Source organism: Chionomys nivalis, chromosome 5 (assembly GCF_950005125.1).
Source record: "Chionomys nivalis chromosome 5, mChiNiv1.1, whole genome shotgun sequence".
NCBI lineage: Eukaryota > Metazoa > Chordata > Mammalia > Rodentia > Cricetidae > Chionomys > Chionomys nivalis.
In genome coordinates this window covers 68,276,606-68,299,432 of record NC_080090.1, presented here as the reverse complement: position 1 = coordinate 68,299,432, position 22,827 = coordinate 68,276,606, and the positions used below count along the sequence as shown (strand labels likewise).

General features: G+C 44.4%; 1 protein-coding gene across 3 annotated transcripts in view; it reads right to left on the bottom strand.

Annotated features, from left to right (window-relative positions):
- The window catches only part of Rgl1 (ral guanine nucleotide dissociation stimulator like 1), a 268,005-nt gene that overhangs the window by 49,268 nt on the left and 195,910 nt on the right, over positions 1-22,827 (bottom strand). For all 3 annotated transcript variants that reach the window (XM_057769585.1, XM_057769583.1, XM_057769584.1), the window contains one exon: positions 7,983-8,060. In XM_057769585.1, coding sequence (XP_057625568.1) covers positions 7,983-8,060 — 78 coding nt within the window. The remainder of the gene's footprint in view (positions 1-7,982; positions 8,061-22,827) is intronic.

Below are 22,827 nucleotides of genomic sequence, written 5' to 3'. Positions count from 1 at the left end.
GCTCCCCTTACTGTGAAGTACTCACAGGAGAGGAACCACAAGCAAACACCATGCCTGTTCCTAAATGGGAAGCCCCCCGAGAGTGAACCACCGAGGTGGGAAGCCCAGCTGAACCTGACTCCAAATCCTTGGCACCGAACTAAGCCAAAGCACACAAGTTTGGTGAAACTTCAACTGATGGACCCATGAGGAGAGAGCAAGACCTCAGCACATCTGTGAAGGGCAAGGGAAAACAGGGAACTAAGAGAGCACCTTGCATAGCTGAGAATACTGCAGATAGGCAGCAAAGGGAGTGGCTAGCGTAGCAAGGGTCAGAGCACAGTTTTCACTGTCTAGACACTGAGCTGAGCCGCCACAGACATGGCTGCTTGTAATGTCCGTTAGACTCTTTCCAAGAGGGAGAAAATCCCAGCATGGGGCTGGAGAGATGGCTCACTGGTGAGGAGCTCTTACAGAGGACCTTTGGTTCCCAGAGCCCACATGGAGGCTCACAAATGCCTGTAAATACAATTTTAGGAGATCTCTTCTGGCACCCTAGGGCATTTCACATACAAGGTGCACAGACAGACATGCAGGTAAGACACCCATACACATATAAAAATACATAAATCTTAAAAAATAAAACAAAATACTGCCAGTTCACTGACTTTCTTCACGTCGAATCACGGGTTTAAATTCAGTTTAAATTACTGATTCCTGTTCTCCGGTTACTAGAGCACCAATTTTGGCTCTGGAGATCACTACCCATGACCCACAAAAACTGGGATGATGTTTTAAATGACAGTTTTTATCTTCCTTTGCTCTCTACGGATATTTAAAGACAACAAACTTTCTCTTTAATGTGCATACTGCTCCATTTCTTCTCTTTTACTTAAAAGAAATAGATAGATAGATTCCTTTCACATTATAACCTTCAATTCTTCTAAATTTGGAGGTTTTACTATTCTCAATGTTCTGCTGTTGTAGTGTCTTTGTTTTGTTCTGTTTTCTATTGAGACTGAACCTTACTGTGTGTCCAAGGATGGCCTTAAACTGAAGTCTGATGTTATTGCAGGTGCGTATCTCCATGCCTGATTCTGGTGTTTTATGTCTCATTTTTGAGGTTCCCCCTCAAATCTCCGCTTTTCCCATTTTCTTTACAATCACTCAACTTCAATTGCCTTCTTAGGGCATCTGGATTTTCTGGAATGACTACTGATTGCAAACATTCCAGGAAGAGTTTTCAAATACTTTCTGCTGCAATTTCCCCAGGCACCAATAACTCCAGCCTTCAACTTTTCTCTAAAGTGCGCCTGACATATTGGACTGATACTGTTTGCTAGCTTCCTCACCAGTCCCTGTGTCAGCGTCAGTACCCCCAGCTTCTGGGAAAGATCGCATTTGTATCTTCTGAACGTGTGGAAGGGAGATGGATGATTTCCACAGTTTGGAGATGGCAATGGTAAAGAGTTTGAGAAAACAGAACTTGGCGTTCCTGGGGGAAGGGGCGAGATTCAATTAAAGAAAAGGAAACAGGAGCTATTTCAACATTAAAGAGTTCTGATTAAAGGGAAGCAATAAAGCATCAAGGCCTGGGGAGTTTTAAATCTCTTTAAATAAAGTTATACACACATTTTCTCCCCTGCCTCCCCCCTACACACATACACACATGCATGCACACACACACACACACACACACACACACCAATCGCATACACTGCAAAGAACTCGTGATGTAAAAGCTGGATCGTTACTGTTCCTTCTTTGTATTTTCTCCTTGGAGTTCAATGGCTGCAGTAAATCTGTCCTATGAAAAGTTCCTTCTTCCTATCTGGTTCAAATTTTGCTGTTCGAAAAGATAACATTTTATCATGTAAAAATGTCAACAGGAGGGTGAAGAGGGCACAGGTGGAACGAATGTGAGCAGGACTGTTTTCTTCCAGAATAGGAAGTAGGCTTCCTGATTCCCAAATAATGCCCATGTTTAGGAGTCCTAAGATAAAAAAACAAAACAACAACCAAAAACCCAGCACAGCCCCCTTATTCTCCACATAGGCCTAATCTGAACACCAGTCTGCCACCCATGTGGCAAGGGTCTTAAAAACTAGAAGCTATGGAAACAGAATTCTTGGCAACCCGAGACACTTTCGTTGAGCCAGCTGGCCTTGGAAGTTCTGGATACAACACAGAGCTGGGCAGGGCGCTTCATAGGTTGGAGTCACTCTGAGCAATCTGTTAACATTTTTAAACCCATAAAAAAGCACGAGTCAGAGTGAGTTCAAGGCACCACAAACCAATCTTTCATCTTAAGGCTTCATCTGATTTTCATTTTTTCCATCTTTATGGTTGCTGCTCTGCTAGCTTGAATAGATCCATAGTTACAACATCAGAATCGAATGGCAACTTGGTACATAGAGGTTTATATGAAGTGTAAGGGTCCCCATTCAATTTACAGTGAAAACTGAAAAAGCAAACAGTTTGTGTTCATAGTTAAATCCAATAGTGATTCCCTGTTCCTACTTCCAGTTCAGCCCAGGTCCACAGAAACTGAAGGCAATGGCCCCGCAGTGGGCTGTTTAGTTTTCAGAAAGCCACCTGAAGTCACAAGGGAACGGAGGCCAGCAAAGGAGAAGTGTGCTGTCGTGTCTACACACACACACACACACACACACACACACACACACACACAGTGTCTCAGCTCAGTTCCTCACAACTGTGGTGAGCAGCTGTCAGGCATGATTCGATAAGCAAGTCAGGGCCGGACTCCTCTTTTCTGACATTTGCTTTTTCAGATGGAAAAGCAGTCAGGGGAATGTCTCAAAAGTCTAATATAGTATTTGGACCACAACTCCGATTTTGGTTTCTGAAAAACTAAATACATTTTCTGCTAGCTCTCACTGTCTTGAAGAGGACTCGGATAGTGTGCTCCAGAAGCTCAAGTTTCAGATGAAAACTCTGAAACTGGGAGAGGTAACGTGACTGCACAGAGGCCACGTGGCTAGTGAGGGACAGGGTGACGGAACGGGAGGCGGGCTAGTGAGGGACAGGGTGACATACAGGAAGTGGGCCTTTACCTTCCATGTGGCTGGGCCTAGACCACCTCAGTATTTGACTCACCTAACTGAAAAAAAGGAACACAAATGGATAACGAGCATGCTTGGAGCTGCCCTGGTGTGATAACTGAAAAGTTTCTGCACCCCAATAAGCCTCTCACTGACACAATAATCCAAATCAGACCAAATCAGACCGAATTAGAAAAAGCCCAGGTTTAATGGCTACAAAGGCTCCCGGATGGCTTTCCAGCCCCACAGAGAGGAGACAAGAAAGGAAGACCAGAAAACCACGTGTTTGTTCTGGGGGCGGGACAGTTTAAACACCCCATGGGAGTGGTCTTGAGCATCTCTGGGGAGAGGTCATCCTTTGGCAGGCTTTCTCAGGGGCAGAGTCTGGACTGAAGCAGCTCCGGGGAGGGGGCTTGGGATGGAGCTTCCATCCGAACATTCCAGACTCTCTGGATATCTGGATGCCAGGGGCTGGGGTGAAGGACAAGCCCTGTCCTCTGCGTTCTAGGATGTAGGATGTTTAGCACTAAGCCTTGCCCTCCGCCTACTGATGCCAGCAGCAACTACCCCACTTAGGCACAACAAAGTGTCTCCAAATGCTGGTTAATGTCCTCTGGGGGACAAGCCACCCAGTGAGAACCAGTGCCACAAAACCATGCTCTCTACACCCCAGTGGCCAAGAGGAAGCTGCTCCAGGGGACAGAGGTGTGGGGTGCTGGAGGAATCTGCAGGGTCACATACAGATGCGGGAGGTGCTTCCCTGGTTTCTTCTCAGGAAAACAAGCAGTGTCCATCTTTGGAGGTGGACATTGCCAGGAGAGCCACAAGAAAAGACAGAATAAAAGGATAATGGGGACATGGAATACTAATTAATAAAACGAGAAAAAATGGAAGAAAGAAAGAAATCACCAGAGAGAAGGGGCTTTAACCTTCCGGAGTCTGGGGGACTGAGTGACCCATTATAAAATAAAACGCTATGCGTTCATCAGTCATAGTTCTTTCAAAAAGGCAACTCAGTTTGAGCAAAGGGGTCAAGAACTTTCCACCCAGTCACTGTGAGGCCTTGGGAAAGGACTATTGTCCCCAGATGACGGACCCCTCAGGGGAGTTCTGTGTGAAGCTCTTTGTTAAGGTCTCATGTGCTTACGGCTCTAAAGCCCTATAAAACAGCTTAGCCTGGAGTTTCACCCACATTAGAGTTCCGGGTGTACCATGAAGTTCAGTGGGACTTTAAAGTAATAAACACGGCTTTTCACATCCAGGGTACAATCAATTTTCCTAACTGCTACTTTCCCCAAACCTATTTAATCTTAAACCACCCTCTGGGAAGCAGAAAGGCCGTGGGCATGTTTCACTGTACTCTTTTTGGCTATTCCTGTGGCTAACTGAACAGTAATTGCAGATTTGATGGACTCCCACTATTTGTGGCTGACAATGCTTCTTCTCACTGAATCCATGCACAGGTCACCCATCATGTGAGCCTCTGGATTCTCTTCTGGATATTCTCACAAACACCCATTACCAACAGGATCCTCTTGAGAATCATTATTTTAGTGTCCTTTCATGGATGAACAAAAACAATTTTAAATACTCTAATCTCATGGTTTCAAAACCTGAAAGTTCTTAGGACTCACTCCAGGATCTCAAGCTGCAGATTCTCGTCCATTAGGTCAGGCTAGACCAGCAGTTCCTAATACTGTGACCCTTTAATACAGTTCCTCATGCTGTGGCAATCTCCGACCACAAAAATATTTTAGTTGCTACTTCATAACTGTAATTTTGCTACTGTTATGAATCATAATGTAAATATCTAATGTGGAGGGTATCTAATATGCCACCCTTGTGAAAGGGTCGTTCAACAACCTCTGTCCCCAGGGGTCACAGCTGGCAGGTTGAGAACCACTGGGCTAGAAGCTGCTCACCTTCATTTCTAAAGATTTTCCTGGATGCTGAGCTGCTGGTCCTCAGTACACTGTGGGCATAAATGACTCCAGGCCCAACCCATTCTGATGGCCAATGTCATAATGTTTCCTGCCTGCACAAAGACTGTATGACCGCTGGTCCGCAGCTCACATTCTTCTGTGAACGATTAGCCCTTCACAGTGTAGCCACAGATGAGTGTCAGCCCGCAGACTCTCCTGACCAACATGCAACGTCATGAAGTAACTCCAGCAACTCTCTTGCTTCTCAGAACTCCACACACACTGAATTTCCCTGCTGGGCCCTGCTAGTTCCTCAACCTGGACAGCCACTGCCCAAGTCTTCAGATGTCACCTCGTCTCTTAGCCCATCACCTGTAGTAGTAATGTAATGGTTTCTCCTATCATACCTTGCCCTGGACTTCTAAATATGTACATTAATGTGTCTACTTTTCTGAATTAAAATTACAAAAAAGAAACGTAAGATGTATAGATCCTACTTGGGGGTTAAAAAAAAAATGTTTTTCTGATTTTCACACCCTCAGTCCCTAAAGCGTGGGAACCATCAGTGAATCTTGCGGAGAGTTAAAAATTACACAGGAAAGCTCAATTCTGTTCCCACTCTCTGGTTTTTGATCCCAAATGAGCATTTAGCAGCAAAGATTACTTTTGGGTCCCAGAGTATCCATCCCATCTGCTCCAGACCACAACCCGACAGTGGCCATTTCTCCAGTATCTTCTAGATCATTCTCACCAGTGTAAACAAGTGTCCATTAAAGCAAACCACACATGGTAAACAAACCAAAATGCTTTTCTAATCCCCAGATCGCATGCTGTGAGATGTCTGAATCCCCATTATGGCACACCTGTTCCTCCCTGTCCACACTTCCACACCTCCATCCACCAAAACCTCGTGTCCTCACCGCTGTGACCCACAGTACCGCTGGGCAGGAAGTCACCTTTATAAGTGGCAGCACTGGAACGGGGGTAAACCCCTCTGCAACCCCCTTCACACATCTTCTGAGGCACAACTACCTCTTCCATCTTCTCACTACTCTGCTCACCCCCACAGCTGCTCTAGTCTCCTTCAACAAACCTTTTCTTTTCACTAACTCAAAACAATAATGGGAACCAAGGGCCAGCCTCTGGACCTTCTCTCCTCTGGCTCTCCCCTTTAGTTCCCAGATTCCAGCCAGCATTAAATACCACTAGGCCATCCAAGTGAATACCGCCATCCAGACAGCTCAACAAAACCAGACTCACTGATTACCTCAAAATTAACATATAAGATTCATTTGCTGGCACACACTCCCACCAAATTTGATCCCCACTCCCAGGTGTGTGTAAAGTTCTATTATAGCCCCTGGTGGTGTCCAAGCCCCTCTTTGTCGTCCAGATCAGCTATGTGTTTCAGTATCTGCACAAGCAGAGTACCTCAGTCCTTGCTTGAGTCCAGACTCCCATCACCCCTTGCCTGGGCCTTTACAAAAGTGATAACCAGGCTCCTTGCCTCTATCCCCACTGCTAACTTACTTGCCACGTAGAACCACGGCTAGCCTGAAAACTCAGTGTGCAGTGCTGTTCTCAATGCCTTCTGCATGCTTTTACCTTCCTCAGAATCGAATTCAATGTCCTGCCCCAGGGTCCCTCACATCCTCACTTTATGTGCACCACCACTTCTGAGTTTCACCCTGAGCACCTGCCATGCCATTCGCTGTGCTGCATCTCCACCCTGAGCACCTGCCATGCCATTCGCTGTGCTGCATCTCCACCCTGAGCAGCTGCCATGCCATTCTCTGCATCTCCACCCTGAGCACCTGCCATGCTATCCGCTGCATCTCCACCCTGAACACCTGCCCGTCATCCGCTGCATCTCCACCCTGAGCAGCTGCCATGCCATTCTCTGCATCTCCACCCTGAGCAGCTGCCATGCCATTTGCTGCATCTCCACCCTGAGCACCTGCCAGCCAGTCACTGCATCTCCACCGTGAGCACCTGCCAGCCAGTCACTGCATCTCCACCCTGAGCACCTGCCAGCCAGTCACTGCATCTCCACCCTGAGCACCTGCCCGTCATCCGCTGCATCTCCACCCTGAGCACCTGCCCGTCATCCACTGCATCTCCTCCCTGAGCAGCTGCCAGCCATTCACTGTTTCACTGAACCCCTCTATCCCCACCTGGGAGCCTCTTCCATATCCTCTCTGCCTAGACATCACAAAGCTTGGCTCACACCTCAACCACTGTGCTCTAGGGTCACCAGATCAAAGACCCTCTTCCTGGCAGCTGCATGGGGCCGTGCTCCACCAGGGCTTAGACACTTCCTTGCTGCATTCTTCTCCACTCTTGTGGTTATTCTGCTCCTCCCTCTGCTAAAATACAAACTTCTGAGCAGCTAAGACTATTCACTTGTTTGATTTCCTTGTTTATTTTAGATCCCTTCAAAGACTACCTGGTATAAGGGCAGATGCACAATGCATTATTCCTGGGTAAATAAGTGAGTATTGATTTTCTTTAAAAGTAGGCATATGGGTAATTTAAAAAAACTTTTAGATATACTTATCTTACTCTATTTTATTTGTATGAGTATCTTGTCTGTGTATCACGTGCCTACCTGGTACCTTAGAGGTCAGATGAGGGAATCAGATCCCCTGAAACTGGAGTTACAGATGGTTGAGTCACCATGTAGGTGCTGGGAATTGAACCTGAGTCCTCAACAAAAGTAACAAGTGCTCTTAACTGCCGAACCCTCTCTCAAGCCCTGGCATATGGGTATTATGGGGGACATCATAGTAGCACCCACTTCAAAGGAGTAAATAATTCTGCTAAACTACTTCGTTTTCATCGGAGAAAAGGTCTCAGTCATACAGCTCAGGCTGGCCTCAAATCCATGCTTCTCCTGCCTTGGTCTCACAAGTGTCGGGATTGCAGGCATGCACCACTGTGCTCATGTACCTTGAGCTTAGCTAAGATGCTGTCCTGACTGAGAGCTTGAGACACCACTAATGAGGAAGAAGACACTTACTTCCGGATCACAGCCTTGGACTCTGATGAACTTTGACTTCCATCTTCTTCACAGTTTGGGCCTGTCAGGTCTCCATACCTTTAAAGATGAAAACAGGCAAACAGAATCCGTCAGCAGACTGCTCCAAAGAACTTCAAGCACAAAGTAACATGTCAGGGGGAACTAAGGAAATAAATATACACGAAGGGGCATCAAAATGAAGCAGCATTAGCGACAATATGGGATGGATGGGCCAGAACACTCCAAACAGAGCCAGATTTAACCATGACACTTCTTCAAAACGTTCTCCTAATTCTCCACAGTTCCTGTAATTTCTCCTGTACAACAGGGCTTCATGTTAGCAAGCGCATTAGACACTCAAGCTATAGAGAAGGCAGATTCCAGATGAGCTCTCACACACAAGCTTATTCCCACCCTCTGCCGTCTCTGCATCACGAGACACAGCTGTGTGCCACACTTTCAGACTTGGGCCACGCATGGGGGCAAAAATGCATCCACGAGACACTGGGGAGTGTGGTTTTCTTTTGGATAGGTCCGTGTTGGAGGATCCTGGAAATAGCCGTGGACCTCAAAGGCTGGCAAGGAGATGAAGGCTGAGGAAAAGAATCTTGTGTTGCTGGCACCAGGATAGCAGATGCGATTGTACCTGCACCAAGCCGGGCTGATGCGGACCCAGTAGCTGACAAGAGGGGAACAGGGCTCCTTCTTTTGGGAAAGTAGTCAGTGATTTTTATGATTTTGTTTGTCACAGACTCAAATTTTTACTAAATAAGTTGATCAATTGCCAAGTATACTACTAGTTTTTATTTCACGTTCATTTTGCACTAATACGTCACATTTTGTTGGAGATATGGCTCAGTGGTAGAATGCTTTGCCCAAGGCCCTGATTTCAATCCCCAACTCTGCAAGCAAAGTAAACTGACACCCAGCCCTAAGGAAGACACCATTAACTCAGAAGGGCGGGACTATTTCTGCAATTCCTCCCGCCAACAAGAAAGAATTCAGAGAGTCCCTGGAGTTTAAAAGGCTGTTTGTCACCCCAAGGTTTTGATACCAGAAATTCTATATTTGCTGGGTTTACATTTTTAAAGAGCACACTTTGTCTTGTATAATGGGATTAAAAGCTTCAGTACCCTATGGCTCGCTGTTCCTAGGATTTACAAATTCTTTACAAAATAAAAGCCCACCATCTGCTTTGACTGATTGACAGCCCATCTGGTATCCCATTACCCCATCCTGACAAGTTCCAGGTTCTGTCTTTAGACAACACACACAGACACACACAGACACATAGACACACACACACCCCTGCTCCTTTCTCCGACTCATCAGCCTTACAGGTTTCTTGACCGCACAGGGGTATTTCCATGGTCCCGACCCTCCTTCCCTCTTCACCCTGTGCAGCACCTGCTAGGTGAGCATTTCCGGGGCTGCCTTCTGCTCTTCCTGAGACAAGAGCTCAGCCAGATTAAGATTTCCTCACCCCACATTAGCCAGGCAGGGTGGGAAACGAGGCTCCTGGTAAACAAACAAAGTGAGATTCTTTTGGCTCTTCCCTTTGACCACCACCATCGTGAACGGTGTCCTCATGTGGCCTCATGGAGGATTTTGTGGTTTGCTAAAGTGGGAGAGAATGGGGAGGGGCAGGAAAGAGGGGCCATTTGCAAGACCTCCGTGCTTTTCACCTCTAACCGAAGCTTACTAAACAGGGTACTTGATATTTGTTTTGTTCTGTTAATTTGTCTATTATTGTTCTCCCTGCGAATGTCTTTTATCTAGCAACCAGATAAAAGAACTGGGAACTGTGAGGGATATAAATAGAAAAGGAACACACACTTTCATTCAAAGAAGAGATTCACATTCTACTGCTCTGATAGCTTTCTTCCCAAAGAGGTTTTAACTCAGTTTCCAGACCATCCTGGGTTCCTTTCTCTAGTTTCTCGTGCTCTCCTGCTCTTTTTTGGTTCTTTTTGGAGGTGAAGTGGAGGTTGGGTGGCACCAACACCTCTCTCAGTTCCTCCCCCACAGTGCGATGCCACAGTGTACTGTCAGGGGTGCGAGAAGGCCCAAGCAAGCATTCCTGCACATTAACCAGCCTGTTACCATTGACGACGGCTAAGATCATACAAGTATCCATTCTCTTCGTGCCGGAGTGTCCACAGTTCACAGCTAGGGCCAAGGTGATGGTCTAAAAATAACTCAGAGGCCTCCAAGAGCTGTCTATTATCAGCCATGGGTTTGAAGGGCACAGGCCAGTTGCTCAAATCTTGCTCCATCTGACCCATGGGGAAAGAAAGCCTTCAGCTCTGCGTTTCTACATTCCTGAGTTCAAATGCTTCTCCTTGCTTCTCCTGTTTCAATCCTGCCTCTAACTACCACACACTTTGGGTTAAAGCAGTTCAACAGCCACTTAACTCAACTGATATCTCTTGGAGTCTAACCAGTCATCACAACTATCCTGTTCAAGGAAATCAGACCCAGGCCTTCTCCATTCAGACCCCTCCCACGATTCCAATCATTCTCACGTCTCTCACAAACCCTGAAATCATCCGCTCACTGTGCTCTGCCCATAACGCCCACATGGCCCCTCACTCACTGCTGTCCATGGCCTCTACCTGCCCCATCCACCATCAGTCATCCCCTCCGCCTCATGACTGTCAGTGTTCCTGTCACTTCCCACGACAGGCTCCCTCAGCCCTTGGACCTTTGCTGCTGCTTTCCCTGGACATCCCGTTTAAAGTGCAACCTGGCTCTAATGCATGCCCTTAGCCACCTGACTCTCTATAGTTTTTAATATCTTTTAATGCTATATGTGGCCAATGTTTTCCTGTGGGACATTCACTAGATCATGAGCTATATGTAAGTGGCATTTTTGACTCTTGTGCTCACTGCTCTTTGGAGCTTAAGACAAGGCAGTCAGTGTTCTAGCAAGGCCAGAGTGGACACAATAACAGGCTGCTCCAATACTAGATTCAGAGGCCATAAAAGTAACATCTGCCCCAACTCACAAAGGGCCTTAACCTGTCTGTGCTCTCATTTCTAAGGGTGTGGGAGCATAAAACATTCATTTGAAACTTTAGCTATGATCATTCAAAACACCCAAAACTAACATGAAGAAAGGTTTAAGATGTCTGAAGAGAGACCCTGAGGTGGTTGTAGGATGAAGCCGCAAAGGTGTATGTTCAGACAAAAGGGTGTGAGAGCCTTCTAGAATTGAAGGCACTGGGCAGGGGTGACTGTCTACTCTTGGCGCCTTTCTCATTGTTATGAAGAATTAATGTTCTACAGGAAAAACAAAATGTATCCAGCTTTGGAATGGAGAGCTCTTTAATGTTCATGTCAGAATTGGTTTTACCAGACCAGGACCGCCTCTTTGATGTTTCCCTGAACCTGCTCACGGCTTCCCATCAAAGTCCAAGGGGGTAAAGAGAGTGCGCGTGGGTAAATGCTTAATTAGTGGCAGCAGAAAAGCTACAGACAAACCTGTCAACAATGTCAGCTCCAATTCCCACAAAGCCTCCTCAGGCCTTAAGATCAAAGCCCAACCCTCTTAGGCTACCACGGAGCAAGTGCTCTTCTTTATAAAACTTAAGTCAAAAACCAAACAGCCAGATGACTCTTGACATGGTTTTCTCTGTTGTCATCAGGCAAAAAGACAGATTTACAAATGCCTTGTGCAGGGCTGGAGAGATGGCTCAATGGTTAAGAGCACTGCCTGCTCTTCCAAAGGTCCTGAGTTCAATTCCCAGCAACCACATGGTGGCTCACAACCATCTGAAATGAGGTCTGGTGCCCTCTTCTGGCTGCAGGCAGACATACAGACAAAATATTGTATACATAACAAATAAATAAATAAATATTAAAAAAAAAAAAACCAAATGCCTTATGCAGTATGGCTGGGACCAGTTATTTACTGTAGCCTAAAAAAGTTACCTGACCAAGAGGAGAAGAACCATGTTTAAACAAGGAAGAGCCATCTCTAAGGGTTTTCTTATTCCTTCTTTTTTAAAATTTATTTTTATTTAATTATATGTTCAATGGTGTTTTGCCTATATGTATATCTATGTGAGGGTATCAGACGCCCTGGAACTGGAGGTACAGAGAGATATGAGTTGTCATATGGGTGCTGGGAATTGAACTCAGGACCTCTGCAAGAGCAGCCAGTGCTCTTAACCACTGAGTCATCGACAGCCCCATCTCTAAGGGTTTTCTTTGATACCTATCTGATGTGAGATTCCCCTCTGTATACTATGAATATGTTTTATTACCACTGGTTAATAAAGAAGCTGCTTTGACCTGTGGCAGGGCAGAATTTAGCTAGGCGGGAAAACTAAAATTGAGTGCAGAGAGAAAGAAGGAGGAGTCAGGCAAATGCCATATAGTGCTGCCTAATAAGTAACATGCGCAGTAACAAACCACGATCTTCATGGTAAGACATAAAATAATAGAAATGGGTTAATTTAAGACGTAAGAGCTAGCTAGGAATATGCCTGAGTCATTGTCCAAACAGTTTTCTAATTAATATAGTTTCTGTGTGATTATTTAGTTCTGGGAGGCTTGGAAACAAAAACGCCATCTCTGCCCACACCCACCTGAGCAGATGAAGTATCTAACGTATCTGAAGTGAGGGATGCCCAGGGCATTGGGAGTTCAAAGAACTCCCGAGATATCCACAGACACTGTCTCTCTGTAGAGGGATCCATCGAAACACCCAGGAACATCTCAACAGAAGCTGCCAGGATGGGGTCATCCTGAAGAATGTTGTGAGCCCTACTTGATGCTGGCAAGTGAGCCACTGGTCATAGCAGGTCACTTGCTATGTATGCCAGGAGCTGTGCCAACCGTTCTTTGTGGACTGTTTCCTTCAATTCCCATAATCATCCTACCAGGTGGCATCAGTCTTCCAATTTCACAGAGGGTAAAGTATAGCCCAGAAAGTTTACATAATAACCCTGGACAGTACCACTGGTAAGTAAAGCAGAGATTTGAACCTTGACAGGCAGGCCCTGGGCCCAGCGCTAAGTCATTGCCTTCCCACGCAAGCTGTAAGGCCCTATCTACTTGTTCATTTTATGAACCTGTTCATTGATTCGTGAACTCACTGTTAGGCTCAGTCATCACTAGATGAGGATTGCTTATCAAGGACTACATCCAGGTACTTACTATTCTAGACATTAAGAATTAAGCATCAGGGGCTAGGGAAATGGCTCAGTGGGTATAAGTACTTCCTAAATGAACATGGTGATCTCAGTTCAAATCCCTAGTAGCCATGTAAAAACTGGGCATGGCTGCACACAATTAAAACTCCTGTGGAGGATGAAACGGTACAATTGATGAGGGGGCATCTCCAGATCCAGTAAAAGACACTCAAGAGGACAAGGGGATCCTCAAAAAGTGGATAGAGCAGGATGCCTAACATCCTCCTCCTGGCTCTGCATGCCCCCCCCGCCCACACAGCACACATACACACACCCAACACATATCAACACACATGTACACACACACACACACCAGAAAAAAAGAAGGATGAAGAGTCAACAACCCCAATCTATTTCCATGAAGTTCAGAGTGAAACAGTGGAGAAGCAGACAATGGTGTCTAGGTACCATGGAGGGTTAGAAATTGCTGCTTCAGTGGGAGACATGACAATTAAGTAAATCCCTCCAGAGAAGGAAAGAGCGGGTGCAAAGGCCTGGGCACAGAGGTAAGAGGGCATTTTCTAAGGAACTCTGAGGGGTGAGAGAGCAAAGAGCAGAGCGGACAGAAGGCAAGGCCTGGTGTGAACACACAGGCCAGGATGGACTAGCACGTCAAGGCAATAGTGGTTTTCTCTTCTCCCTTGTTTTCTACTATGGCTCTGGGCCTAGCATAGAAGACACTGAACACAATCAAGAACTAGTTTACCTTCTCCTGCTGTGCAAAAAGAAAGCCTGGGGAGGGCAGAGAAAGGAAGGGGTACTTGGTGGGAACCGAGAAGACAAAAAGGAGGAAGTGAAGGAAGGGAGACCACACAGGAAGCTGCTGACTCAAGGCCCTCTGGGAGTCTGGATGAATCCCAGCTTCGGAACACTTGGGCATCCTTTCACTGACCCACAAGAACTCAAGTCAGGCATACGAAAAATGTCCCGAAGCCAATCTTGACTCAGGAGAACACCATGCATGCAGCAGCTGTCTGGAACATCAAGTGCAGTCAGGGAAGGCTTTCCCTGCATCCCACAGACCAGACAGGGCTGTTCTGAAGCAGTGCGAATAATGCCTTCCATGGAAGGCACTCCCACCTCCCGGGTCTGGCAAAGAACTGCGTCATGGTCACCTAGCCTACCTCGGAAAAGTCCGGTTCCCACTGTGAAGCTGGTTAGTGAAAGGGAAGGTATAAGTCACAGACAAAAGGCAGGGACATATTCTAGGCACCCTCTGCTTGGAGAAACAGAAGCCAGGATCCTTGAGTAACTTACAAAAGTCTGAGGATCCCCTAAACTACATGTATTAGATTATTACTGACACTTTTTCTAAAGAAAGATTCCAGTATTAACAAGTAGACTTATATGTGGCGCGGGGTGGAGGGTGTGTGTATGTAAGTGTGAGCGAGGTGGATGTGTGTAATGTATGCACTGATATGTGTGTAGGTGCATACACTCATGCACATATGCAGGGGTCAGAGAAGGGGAGGGGCATTCTCTACCACTGTCTGCCTTTGAGACAGGGTTCCTTACTGAACTTAGAGCTGGGCTGGCAGCCAGTCCCAGTAATCCTCCTGTCTCTGTAACCTGAAAGCATTGAGGTTATAGGTGGGGGTGGCCATTCCTGCTGTTTGGGTGGCTGTTTGGGATTTACACTCAGGTCCTTGGGTTTGTACAGCAAGCGCACTGACCCACCGAGCCATCTCTGGAACCTCCTAGGAGACTCTTAGAAGGGCTTGTGATCAACTCTCCTCCCAACTGCTAGAAAATGGTCAAAACTGCTGCTTTAGATTAAGAGTTAAATTTAAAACTTTCTAGTGAGCACTCTAAATATCTACATTGTCTTTCAAGTTCTTATCAGTTTTCTAATTTCCAAATATATACATACTTTTAAAAGACTCCTTCAGAGTAATTCAACATTTCAGATTTCTTAAAAGGCAACTGCATACTTCATGTATACATACCATATGCCCTGTTTGCTAAGTTGGAAAGGAGAGCAGGAAGGCCCAGCCCTGCCTAAAGGAAACATTTTTGCCCCGTAGGTCTTACAAACCCTACTGAAGGAAGAGAAAGCAAGCCTGTTACAATCTAAGGCAAAGTCTTTGGCAGCGCCCCTTCAGTGTCTATGTTAGCAGAACGTCACAGGCATCCCATAAAGCAGGGTTCTGCTGTCTCCGCATGCTCCCACCTACAATTCCCACGGTTCAGCCGAGTAGAAGACAGGTCCACTCGGAAAAAAAATCAATCGAGTTACCAAAGACAACCAAAGCAGCCATGGAGAAAACTTACTTCTGATTTCCCTTGTGTTATTTTATGGCTGGAGGTAACTCTAAAATGGTACTGGATTAAAGTTTTCTGGTTAACTCAAAGCAACTGGCAGGGTTACAGGGAGAAAGCGAAAGGAGTGCTTCTCTGCTGGCGGTGCTTCCTGAGCAAGGGGACCACAGATGACCAGGCATGCGGCAAGGGGTAGACACCCACTCCTTGGCATCCTGGAGGCCAGGAGCAAGAGATTCTAGGAAACAATCTCCCTAAGAAGATGTCCTTGTTTCTTAGTTATTGCCACTACAACAAACTGCCACCAATTCAGTAGCTTCCATCACGTGAAGGTTCAATGGTTAACGCTGGTCTGAAGGCCAACCTGAGTCTCAGGGATGAAAAGCAAGCTGTTGGCTGGACCCTGTTCCTTTTTACGTGCTCGAAGAAAGAATCAGCTTAGTTGCCTTCCTAAGGGCTCACGGCCTCCTTCCTCCATCTCTCTGCCTGCCACAGAAGCATGTGGAAGTTATTACAAAGGTTTATCTTCTGTTGTTCATGAGCTAAATCATTCTTTTCCATCCGAGAAAACATGAAACAGAAAAAAAAAATGAACCCTTCATAAAAGCTGTACCTGCAAATTTTTTAATACTCATTTTTTTATGCTACAGATATTTTGATACCCACAGTTTCTCAAGGTCCTCTTCATTTATACAACCCAATAATCCCATCGTTCCTTCTCATAGTCACAGGACAGAAACTCAACCTCAATTCAACTAGTTTCTTACCAACTTTTCTTTCCTCTCTTTAAACCAAAGCATATCAGAATGCTTTAACTTTACCCATAGAGTCATCAAAATCCAGACCTAGATATTTAAACTTATCTACTATTAAAAAGAATCTTTAAGAAAAAAAAGAAATGTCCTTCATTTACTAAGAAACTGTCATCCTTATGAATATATCCAAGATGTCTGCATTTTAAGCTGGAAAAGAAAGAAAGCAATGTTGAGATTTCCTGAAAGTTTTTGCACCAAGTCAATGGGACAAGCACAGAGAAGCCAACAAGCCATTCAATTTCAACATCTTTCTGAATCAGAGGAAAATGGCTCTTTAGTACCTTTGTCTACTTCTTCCCACCTGGCCCTGTGGGAGCTCAGGGGAGTTATCAAAGCCAATGGTATTGAACGCTAGCACTCTTAAGACAGACAGCAGGACAGAAAACTCATGAGTGTGCGGTAAGAAGATTAAATCTGAGCTTCACCCGCACCTGCTTCCTACAGCTCACCCCAGGGTAGCCTCTTTCCCGTGGCCTGGAAGAACCGGGTGAAGGTACTGAAAACCTTGCCTTCTCCTGAAGGAAAAGACAACAAAACAATTGCCTGCCTTCTCTGGACACCACACACCAGCATAATCTCAGAATGTTTGTAGAGTGCATAGTTTAACTTCCATAACTGAATGAAAACTTAATTATTTTTAACTGAGGTTTAACAAAAAGTCATTTGGAACATACGGCATTTATTTCAAACATGTTTATCCATAAAGGAAGCTTTTGAGAACTGTATGGATTTGTATGGTGTGCCTTTTACAAAATTTACTACTACCAGTTTATAGCTGTCAAAGGGATCTTTTATTTTTTAAATTGAAGACACATATTCGTCTTTGCCGTCTTGGATGGGATGGTTCACTCCACAGGCAGGTTATACCCTCCCACTAGATATGAGCACAGTCTGGGTGGCATTCACCCCTACACCTTCCAGAACACTCCAACGGACATGGATACCTTCTCTTGGTCAGGCAGTGCTCCTAAACTCCCCCTGCAAGCGTCATTCCTCTCTGAGGCATGGTAGGGGTGCCAGTCCAAGAATGGTCAAAATAAACATGGGAATTTCAGATTATCACAAATGCCACAAAGAAAGGAAAACACCAGTCGTGTTCCAGTTGTAGAGTAAAAATTTTACCTGTACCACCACATTAAAACTCAGAAGAACCCTACAATCAATGTGCTACTTTACATTACTGCTGCATGGCTAAGGAACCTGATGGAGGAGCCTACAGCTAGCGTGTTACCTTTCATTACCATTATATGGCTAAAGAACCCAATGGAGGACCCTAGGGCCAGGGTGTGACCTTATACTGATGTCAAATGACTAAGGAGGAGTGTGTGTTAGTCAGCCAGCCAGTTTTCTCTCACTGTAACACATGTCCAAGCTAATCAATATACAAGGAGAACAAGGTTACTTTGGTTCAGTTTTGGCCCACGCTGGTTTAGCCCTGTTGTTTTTCACCTGCTTGAGCAGGGAGCGCATCATAATGGGAGACATGGCTGAGCAACCCTGCTTACTTCAGAGCTGGAAGTGAAAGAGCAAAGGAGGTCCCTGTCCTCTTTGAGAGCATATCCCAGATGCTCTGGAGACCTCACTACGGCTTACCTCATGAACGTTCCACAACTCTCAGCTCCCCCCATCACTACATCTAAGCCTCTCTCATGCAGACTCTGAGGGACACTTAAGAGTACGAGAGTGTAAGCTGGAGATCAATCCAAGTTATTTTACTCCTATGCCCCCCCCAACCATTGTATATATGCCTAACACACAAATCTCATGACCGAAAGAAAGAGAGGCCGCTTTTTCCCTAAAACATCCCAAAACTCTGAAAGAAGGAAGTATTCTTGGCCTAAGAAAAAGCCCTTCAAAGTAAATTTAAAACATCTTGGTGGGAGGGGGTTGAGATGGGGTCCCAGTCTGTATCCCAGGCCAGGCTCAAACTCACAGTGATCCTCCTACCTCAGCCTCCCAAGTGCCGGACTTCTAAGCATGAGGGTCACAGCAGTTTTAACTGTAAACATCTGGTCGTATATTGGTGAGTGTTACCCTCTACCAGCACACACTACACCTTTAGACGGTGGGAATCGCAGCAAGCTCGCCACCATTGTTCACACGGTACCATGTAAAGTAGGCCCTTCATATTAAACATGAATAACTCTGCAGCTGGCCAACCAAGTTGTGAAGGGGACATCACCAGGAAATGTTATTTCCAAGGGAAACGAATTGAGGAAGCGGTGAGGCCGATAACTAGGAAGGGTTCCCCAGTTTCCTTTAAACAGGGGAGTGGGGAGTTCAGACTGCTTTGAGTGATGTGTAGAGAGAATAAAATCTCAAAGTTCCAACACGGTCAACCCCCAATTAAGTAACTTCCGCTTGGTTTAAAAGGAAGCAAAGAGAGCCCTGAGTTAAGTCTGGGCCATGGCAAGAGGCACAGCAAACAGGAGCCCCTGCGAGGCATCCGCCACCCCAACAGAGGATAATGTAAACATGGAATTAGCTATTCATGACTTCAAACCACTGTCTATTAATCAATCACACAGATTCATATTAGAAAAGAAAAAATCGAACCATGAAAAGATTAGAAAGAAATCCCAGAAAATAAACAGTTCCCTACATGAAAAGTCACAAATGAAGTCTTCAGAGAAATCAAAGCTTGACTCCAAATAAGCCATGCTCTGGTGGCAAAGAAACAATGCAACACGAATCTGCTCTTGTCTGGTGATTACCGGATTAGCGCGTACTGCAATCAGCTTTCAGTGTTCCTTCCCGACCCGTGGCACACGGCACAGGAAATACCTTAAAAATTCTACCTGAGGCTCACAAATGAGTCTACCAACTGACTGGTATGAAAATGGAATTTCAAACGATTATCTTCAGAATAGCTGAGTTTGTACAATAAATTGCTTCCTCTTCGTTACAGCCATTAAAAATCCTAACAGCCAATTGAGGAGCGTAGCATTTCACAGAATCTACAGTTGGATTTCTGTGGAGACTTGGAACATGGCCATGAGATTTCAGTGTGAGTAAGAAACAGAGTCAGGAAGAAATATTCCTGTTGAGGTTGGCACCCACACAGACAAGGTTAAATTTCTGCAGAGAAAGCAAAATAATGGGATTTATTTCTCTGAACTCCTGTACCAGCACCTATTAGAACTCTGTTTATAGCTCTCTGAATGATGATTTCCTCAGCCCATGTGCAGCAGCCTTATCTTTTGCAGGAAAATATTAAGTCCTGAAGGGTGGATCTAAAATTGATGGAACTATTCTTTGTCATTTGAGGGTTCCTCCCAAGGAAAAGGAGTACAAAATTAAGAACAAAGAATCATGGGGAGATTCCTGCCAAGTGAGGGGCCCTGGAGCTTAAGTGCCAGCAGCTTCACAGGACTCCATCTCTGAAGCCCCCAGGGCGGAAACTAAACCGCTTACATCCGAGTCCCATCTACGCGCTGTCCTGCAGAGAGTAGTCCATTACACAGGTATCCAGCACTTAATCCCCTCATTTCAGAAACAAGCAACGATTGAACTATGAGATCACACTCAAAGCCAGCCTTAAGCCCACGCATATGGTACAGACTAAATCTTAATTCTTCCTTTAGCTGTACTTCAACTGAGAGTTTGAATTCAGCACAACCTGGACTCCTATTGGATCTACTATTTGATCATTGTTATCCAGTTAGTGTTTGAAAAAAAAGAAAATCCCAATTTGCCTATCCATAGAACAAAGAAAAGACATTTAAAAAGTCATCAAATAAAAGTCATAGACTAAACACTCTAATTCCTGTGTATGTGTCCAGTCTTTAAGCTGGACAGCTGGAGCTTACGCGTATGCCTTTACGCACTGTGGACATCTGTGGGCTATTAGGAGAGGAGTTACCTCCTATGGAGAAGAGGTCACCGGTTTCAAAGTGAACTTGTAAGAGATTTTCATTTCCGCATACTGCCTGCTAACAATTACCAGGCTCCGTCTTTTTACAGCTATGAGTATTGAAAAGAGAAATTCATGTAATTCTCCAACTTCTATTTACAGATATGAACTATTATATAAGAACCTTGGTTAAAATGACTCACCAAACTCCTATTCCAGGATTAATATTTTGTCAAATACTGTCATACAGAAAATGACACAGCTCCTTATACTGTAGCACGTGACACCATGACCAGATCAGTATACCATAAAGAATATATGTTTCATGGGTGTCCCTGAATGTGAACATACATGTGAAAATTGTGTAAGTACCCACAAAAAACTGACCCGATGTTGGATCTTGTGCCCACAAATGTCTATGTATTAAAAGCCTGATTCCCAGGGTGGGGCTCCTGGAAGATGATAGAGCCGTTTGTTTGTTTGTTTGTTTGTTTTGAGACAGGGTTTTTCTGTATAGTCCTGCCTGTCCTGGGAACTCACTTAAACTCACTGAGACCCTCCTGCATCTGCCTCCTGAGTGCTGGAATTAAAGGCGTGTGCCACCACCGCCCAGCTTGATGGTGGAACCTTCACATGGCGGTGCCTACTTGGCAGTCTTTAGTCCCCTTCAAGAAGGGATGGTAAAACCTTCACCTTCCTTCTCTGTCGTCTGTGTCCAAGGCGAGCAGCTACACTCCACTCCAGACTCCCACCATGATACACTGACTTGCGACCAAACTAAAAGCAGCAAGGCCAAGCGACCGCACACTGAAACCTCCAAAACTTTGAGCCAAAACCAAACTTTTCCCTTCATAAGTTGATTACATTAGGTATGTGTCATAGTGACAGAAAGTTAGCAAATATTTTGAGGACAAACTTACTCTTTCTTGTCAATAACCCTAACCTGGGATAGAAAGTTGTTTATTCAAAGTCTTTCTGAAGATAGACAGAATATTACATATAATAGTAATATACCAGTATTTAATAAACAGACTTTAAAATCAGAGAACAAATTAGGAATAATATTTACAACACAGTTATAAGCAAAAATCTAATTCATTTAATATACAAAGAATTATAATTAGATGATTAATAATTAGGTTAAAATGGTTCAAAGGGAAAGAGTATAGGATAGGAAAAGAGTTCACACACAGCAAATGTTCAGAAAGTGTCCTTTGAAATAGCAAACTCTACTTGTAAACACAAGAAGCAGGCACCCAAAACCACTCTTCAGTAATTAGACCATAGTAAAGCTAGCTCAGTTGAGGAGACAGAGCATCACCAGCCAGGGAGTGTGTGGCCTGTGGGATGCTCGGAGGAGGAGCAAAATGGCTGGTGCAACCCTCGGAAGGGCAGTCTGGCAGGCTTCTAACCGTCTTTTACGAGAATATCCTATAGCATTCTCAAAAACATCCAGAAAATATGCATGTGTATAAGGACATTCCTTGAGGTATTGTGTTCACAGATTCTTAAAAAAAAAAAATTTCCCAGCACTTGGGAGGCAGAGGCAGGCGGATCTCTGTGAGTTCGAGACCAGCCTGGTCTACAAGAACTAGTGCCAGGACAGGCTCCAAAACCACAGAGAAACCCTGTCTCGAAAAAAACCAAAAAAAAAAAAAAATTTAAAAACTAAAAAGTACTTACTTCTGTCCATGAAATTCTCAACTCAGTAAGTACCAGAAAGTCATCGAAAAAGAAGCTAGAAAAATCCACCTGTATGTGCTTAATTTGAAATAATCACTTGCATTTCTTGAACTTTCAATGTGCTACCCACTATCAGTCTTTTATATATGTTGATTCACTGAACAAACAAAAATATTTCCAAAATGCATAAATATGTAAAAACGAAAATTGTAAGATACATTGTGTACTCTGCTTGACTCAGTTTCTATTATTTATGTGCCATAAATCTATACAGGCAGGAAGTGCTGCAGCTGCTGCCCAGCCTGGCATCCTCTTGCAATGCAATCAATAAATACTTCTAACAAATAAATAAGCCTATAGAGACAATATGTATGATATATTGTATATTGAGGATGTATACACACACTCACACATATGCCTAGAAATTTTGGGAAGAATACAAAAAAGTGCAATGGGACTAGGAAACCAAGAGAAAAGGAAATTGCATTTTTTGCTTTTACAATTTTCTAAATTGTGTGAACTTTCATCATATATATGGATTACTTCTATTTTTAATTGTCAATAATGTATTATTTGCCTATTTAGACAGTGGCTTCTTTAATGTTTTTCTTTGTGCTAATATTTATATTTTAAAACCTAATAAGTGTTATTTGAGAAAAATGCAATTTGAGAAAACTTTAATATTTCTTTTCATACCTTTCATAATATAGGAATTTTTTTAAACATTTTCAATATGATTGCATACACCTTAAAATTAAACACACACACATATATCAGTACATATACAAACCCACATATATAACAAGTCTACAAAAGCACTGGCTCCCACTTCCTTCCTTAGACAGGGAACCCCAGACTACAAGGATCTGAATGAGAAGTCTCATGATTCTCAAATAATTGTTTATCTGACAGTTTTCTATGTCCCAGGATCAAGTCAACATAACGATATATTTGTAAAATGTCTAAGTTTTACCATAAATTAGACAAAAGTAAGGGGGAAACAGTAAGATTTGTCCATATGTGAGTTGCTCAGGCAC